General features: G+C 38.6%; 1 protein-coding gene across 1 annotated transcript in view; it reads left to right on the forward strand.

Moving 5' to 3' along the window:
• The window catches only part of GRPR (gastrin releasing peptide receptor), a 30,638-nt gene that overhangs the window by 22,162 nt on the left and 2,035 nt on the right, over positions 1-6,441 (forward strand). Inside the window, exon 2 of the mRNA XM_054472285.2 lies at positions 5,051-5,402. Within this exon, the coding sequence (XP_054328260.1) occupies positions 5,051-5,402 (352 nt within the window). The remainder of the gene's footprint in view (positions 1-5,050; positions 5,403-6,441) is intronic.

Genomic DNA, 6,441 nt, shown 5'->3' on the forward strand with positions numbered 1-6,441 from the left:
ACCCCATTGTACATGATGTGATTATTATGCATTGCATGCTTGTACCAAAACATCTCATGTACCCCATAAATATATATACCTACCATGTACCTACAAAACTTAAAAATGAAAAAAGAAAGAAAAGACATACCCATAGAAAACTAGCAAACAATTCAAGATAGTGCATAATAAGCAGAAAATGAGAGGAGTTGATAATCTTGTCATAAAAGTCAGACAGGTTGGGAGAAAGAATGGGAACTATTAAGGCCTAGATTGGTCAGCAAAAGCTTCATCAAGATGATACTTAAACTGAAATTTGGAAGGATTGGATTTAAATGAATCAAGAATCTGGAATTGGGCATGATGGAAGGAGGGAAACAGGAAAGCAATGGAAAATTTAGGAATGAGGCATAGACTAGTCTATCTCTTGAGTACAATGGAAAGTGGACAGCTCATTCTTTCAGAGAGTAGCAAGTGGGGAATGATCTATGCAAAATGACCTTAGAACTAAATCTGGTGATAACTTTAAAGGGTTATCACATCCAATTGTTTTAGATAAGGCTCTTTTGTTGGCAAAGAACAGAAGCCACTCAAACTAACTCAAGTAAAAAGGGGATGGTAGTATTGTAAAATTATAACAGGACATCTCTTGTACATTCAAAACTAGTACATAAGCCAGAAACCATACCCTCTATATGACTTAGGGCCACATTATCTCAGCTTCTTCTCTTATGTCTGCTTCATTTTTTTTCTCTCAGTCCATTTACTCAGCTTATTCATCTTCTGCATGTTTAAATATGGCTGCCCTGATCTTTTCCTTGACATCAAAATCTTATATTTCCAGCATCTATTACTGACTAACAGTATTCTCTCTCTTTTTCTGTTTAAGTGCTTAAGAGAAAGAGAAACTCTTTAGTAGCTAGCCAGGCAGTTCAATGGCTGGTTTAGATCGGGTATCTACTCCAATCCAACCAGCCATTGCTCCTAAACAGGAACTACCCTGTGGTGTCTCCCTGCATTGGGAGCTCTGGGCAGAGCAATCTAGGCCAGAAGAGGAAATAGACTGATATGCTCCATGCTATACAGAACCATTAGACTTGCAGGAAACATTTTGTGTGTTTTATATACATTTGAGAAACATCTGGTCTATTTCTCTCCCTCTAGGAAGAATTTACCCAAAGCTCTCTTCTGAAAGAACTATGGTGTTCTAAAAAACATTGGTTCTAAATTGAATGTTGACTCTACCACCTCTTAAACTGAGCTTCAATTTCCCATCTGCAGTGGAGATAATAATGTCTACCTATTGGAGTTGTCTGGAATATAAATGAGATAATATAGATTCTATTCTCTGCTTTGAAAAAGGCAAGAGCTTAGTAAATGGGATTTCTTTCATTTATTTGCTATGTTCTGAACATACCATAACAGAAAATTGTTTGCAATGCATTTTAACTTATTTTTAATTGCACAAGTGATATATGAATATGTCAATACTTTAAAGCAAATACTAGATGTTATATTATTTCACTGGTAAATATTTTAGCATGTGTCTTTTATAAACAAGGTCTTTTAAGAAACACATAGCCGCAATACCCTTATCACACTCAATACATTAAAAATAATTCCTTGATATCACCAATAGTACATTTGTATTTGATTTTCTTCAATATTTATTTCACAAATATCTTTTTTTTTTTAAGAATAGTGTCTTTTATTAATATACATAGATCACTTTTCTTGTTTTTTTTGGTTTTTTTTTCTTTTATTATTATTATTATTATTATTATTATACTTTAGACACCATGGAATACTATGCAGCCATAAAAAATGATGAGTTCATGTCCTTTGTAGGGACATGGATGAAATTGGAAATCATCATTCTCAGTAAACTATCGCAAGAACAAAAAACCAAACACCGCATATTCTCACTCATAGGTGGGAATTGAACAATGAGAACACATGGACACAGGAAGGGGAACATCACACTTCGGGGACTGTTGTGGGGTGGGGGGAGGGGGGAGGGATAGCATTGAGAGATATACCTAATGCTAGATGACGAGTTGGTGGGTGCAGCGCACCAGCATGGCACATGTATACATATGTAACTTACCTGCACGTTGCGCACACATCTTTTTATTATTGTTTGGTTTGACTCAAAATCCAAAAGGAGTCTACACGTTGCATTTGGTTGATATGTCTTTCAGTCAGTCTATAACCATTCTCCCTCATTTTCTATGCCATATATTTGTTGAAAAAAAATGGGGTAATTATTCGTGTAGGATTTTCCAGTTCAGAATTTGGCTGATTGTATCCTTATAGCATCATTTAGCAGGTTCTTCTATCACCATATTTCCTGAAGACTGGCACATAAATCTAGAGGCTTAATTAGATTTAGATTCAAATTAATTTTCTAGTAAAACTATAAATGCTTTATACTATATTTTATATTTTAAAAGTTGTGAATTTAAAAGAGCATAGTTCCCATGGTATTTTGCACCTAGGAAGACAAGATTCCTAAAAGAGAAGGAAGTAAGCCATTTACTCTGGTTTCTGACTGAGTGAATCACCTTTACTCAGAGAGTTAGTGGTAATTATGACTGCTATCTGCCAGAAAATGCAGATAGAAGTCTTAGTTATCATTTTATCTCTAACAAATTTATTAGCGATATCTTTAGCCATATGCATCTTTGGCTGAAGATGTTCTCATGCCTTTAATTAAAGATACCAATTTCTTGCCTACATTCTAAGCTAGGAAAATGTTTAAAATGGCTAATGAATAAAGAAGACACTAGAAGAAAATAGAACTTTCTTTTAAATTTTTATTTTTGTTTGTATTTGTTTAAAAATAAAGCAAACACAGGTACATTGAAGCAGGACTGTAGTATTGTTCTGGAATTTTGGGGTTTGGGGATGTTTAATAAATATTAGCCCTCTCTTCCCTACCTAATTTGAGAACAAAAAGCCAGATAACGAAATCAGAGAGACTATGATAAAAATAGTTGCATCTATGTCTGATAAAGCTGTTTGGGGAATGTAACTCAGGTCTATAGCAATAATGAACTTGCAGACACTCTCTTATCTTCTATATTACACTTGCCATTCCTCTAGACAGGGCCAGTTAAACAACCGTAGTCCTCCCTGAGCCCAATGCACGAGCCAGGTTCTTTTTCCCAAACTCGCCACTGAATAATTCATTCCCCCTTCCCTGGTAGGAGGAGGAAAGTGAGTGAGGAGTCAGGGTGCAGCCAAGAGTGGTAAACCAATGGAGGTCTAATCAACATGAAAACAAGTGGAAATAAGTATTCCCCTTCCCTGAAGTCCATGATATAAAAGAGTATCATAAGTAGAGTCCAGTTTAAACACAGCATTTTCAGCAATAAACACCCTCACATGTAGTTGGTCTCAACTCATATCAACTTCCACATTATAGTAGCTCATGTTCAATTGAACAAACTTTTGTGGAGTGTGTGCAAATCACAGTGCTGGCAGATTCCAAGATGGAAAAAGACATACTCTTTGTCCACCAAAGGCTCATCCTCTAGTGGGTTCTCAGACAGGTGTACACAAGATAATGGTGCCCTTGTCTTGTCGCTTACTGTTCTAGAGACCATATGGGGAGTGTGCAGACATGGAGATGTGCTGCTCAGACCTCCCTTGAAGAAGAGACTTGTCCAGCTGCAGGGGGTGTGGTTAGCTGAAGCCTCCAACTACCAGCTCTTTCAGGGTCCACTTCAGCTTTCAAGCTGTGGTCATGTTCTTTTGGGTGGTTCCTGCCCAGTGACTGAGCCAGGTGGTAACTGAGATCACATTCTTCCTGGGGTGACCCCATGCAATGACTAAGCAAGGTGATTATACATGGGCCTGGCAATTTCCACCCAAAGCAGGACTTCCCCATTGGGTAATCTTTGCTCCTAAGCTTCCTGTTGGGCTAGCGTAGAATGACCAGCTATCCCAGTTTGCTTGGACTGAGAGATTTCCCAGGATGTAGGATTTACCATGCTAAAACTGGAAAATTTCCAGGCAAACCAAGATGTTTAGTCATCCTCGCTGGTGTAGACCTGACGAGCTCCCTCTTTCTATCCTACTTCCTCCCCTTTTTCCTTTCACAGGTATTGCTCCTCAATAAAACTTGTATTTCTTACTTCATCTCAGCATCTGCTTCCCAGAATACTCAACCCAAGACATGGGCACAAATAGCTCACAAAGCAGGAAGAACCTAAATACTTCAAGAGAAGATAAGGCTGAGATCAGGAAGGCAAGGGAAAAATCAATGTGAAAATGACAGGGATTCTCCTGGGTATTACTTTTTCAAGGGACCATTTATTATGCATACTTTGAAAAAGAAAAGAGGCATATTTAAAATAGTCAACGACTTAAGGTTCCCTGAAGTGGATCTGAATACTCAAAATGAAGGTTTTGCCAAAAAAAAAAAAAAAAAAGCCAACCTCCTTGTTTCTGTGTCCTTTAACCAGCAACATGCCTTGTTACTAATTTCTATGATTTAAGAAGAAAAAGGGAAATTCAGCTTTTCTAAGAGGTATTCTTAAAATCAAGAGAGAGTGTGAATTGTACAACATGGTGACTATAGTTAATAACAATGTATTGCACACTCGAAAATTGCTGAGTCGATTTTAAGTGTTCTCATTTTAAAAAGATAAGTATGTGAGGTAAAGTATATGTTAATTAGCTCAATCTAGACATTCCACAATGTATACATATTTTAAAACATCATGTTGTACACAGTAAATATATACAATTTTTATTTATGTTATTTTTTTAATTGGCTTTAAATTAAGACAAAAAGAGAATATGAGCGGAATGGTACTTCTGGAGAGAAGAGAAGGCATCCTTCAGGGCTAGATTAGAATGAGGCAAGTGGCTATTTGGAGTACAAAATTTAAGGAGGCACTCACTCTCAGGGTCATAGAGCTCAGAGTCGGCACCCTCAGGACCCGAAAGTGAGCACCTCCTTAAGTATTGTATGCCAGGTGTCTCGCTTGCCTCAACTTAGTCCTGGCGCTGGTATTCAGAATAATATTATGCAACTGATGGTGATCCTTCTTTCCTGCCCTAGATACAAAGCCATTGTCCGGCCAATGGATATCCAGGCCTCTCATGCCCTGATGAAGATCTGCCTCAAAGCCGCCTTTATCTGGATCATCTCCATGCTGCTGGCCATTCCAGAGGCCGTGTTTTCTGACCTCCATCCCTTCCATGAGGAAAGCACCAACCAGACCTTCATTAGCTGTGCCCCATACCCACACTCTAATGCGCTTCACCCCAAAATCCACTCTATGGCTTCCTTTCTGGTCTTCTATGTCATCCCACTGTCAATCATCTCTGTTTACTACTACTTCATTGCTAAAAATCTGATCCAGAGTGCTTACAATCTTCCCGTGGAAGGGAATATACATGTCAAGAAGCAGGTAGGTGCTCAGGATTGATTCATTTCCTCTTTGGGGATATAATCCCTTGCATTTCTATTGGACCCCACTGACAAGCCATGACACTTGAATCTGCAATTAGATGAGGTGGGTGATGTGTGGCCGGATGCTAAATGGAAACGCCTAGCCATGGAAACCCAAGGTGGTCTTTATAATCTTATTCTCCTGTTAAAGACCTAAGCTAGGGAGGTGTTGTGAACCTGAAATATTTCAAGTGTGGGTTTCTTTTGGAGAAATAATCTGAAAAAGAGTTGTATTTTAAAAATAAATAAATAAAGCTTTGAAGCTCATGGGGATGTGACTTCTTTAAACTCCAGTCACATTGTTTGCCTAGAAAGAGGATTACCACATGGAGACAAAGCAGAGGAGGCTGGAAAGTGAGGCCAGTTGAAGAAAAAGAGTAGTTTGATTAGGATAGGCTCACACTGATTTGGGCTTAAGTCCAAGCTTCATGATGTATTCAGCCTCTCTGAGCCTCAGTTTTCTTACCTATCAGATAGGCTTATAATCCCTACATTGTAAAACTATTGGAAGATTACAAGAGAGAGTATATGTAAGGCCTACAGTGCCCAGCATGCAAGATGCCCTCCATATGATTAGACTCTCTTTCTTATCCCCCATAACACCCCATAATTTCATCCTTGAGGTACAAACAAATGGTAGAAAGCAAGGGCTCCGGCTTCCTCCTCTTTGTCAGTTTCTGCCTTCTAGCCCAGGTGTAGATCATGTAGCATCTATGATGCAAAAGCAGAAACACTCCCCACTCCATTTCAGTGAATAGCTGACTCACTTGGAGACCTTACCCTTTAACGTTCATTATTTATGTATTTGTCTCAATTGTGGGGGAAGAGTGGCAGTTTCTAATGAAACTACCTTCCTACTTGAAAAACCTCTCATTAGCCAACATCCATTGTACCCCAAACTCTTTATGGAGAAACATGTTTCCCCTTGAGGTAGTGGATGGAGTTGGGAGCAAAAGGAGATGCCCATCCCTCTTTGCCACAGTCTCTTCCTATAGACT

Source organism: Pongo pygmaeus, chromosome X, assembly GCF_028885625.2.
Source record: "Pongo pygmaeus isolate AG05252 chromosome X, NHGRI_mPonPyg2-v2.0_pri, whole genome shotgun sequence".
Classification (NCBI taxonomy): Eukaryota; Metazoa; Chordata; class Mammalia; order Primates; family Hominidae; genus Pongo; species Pongo pygmaeus.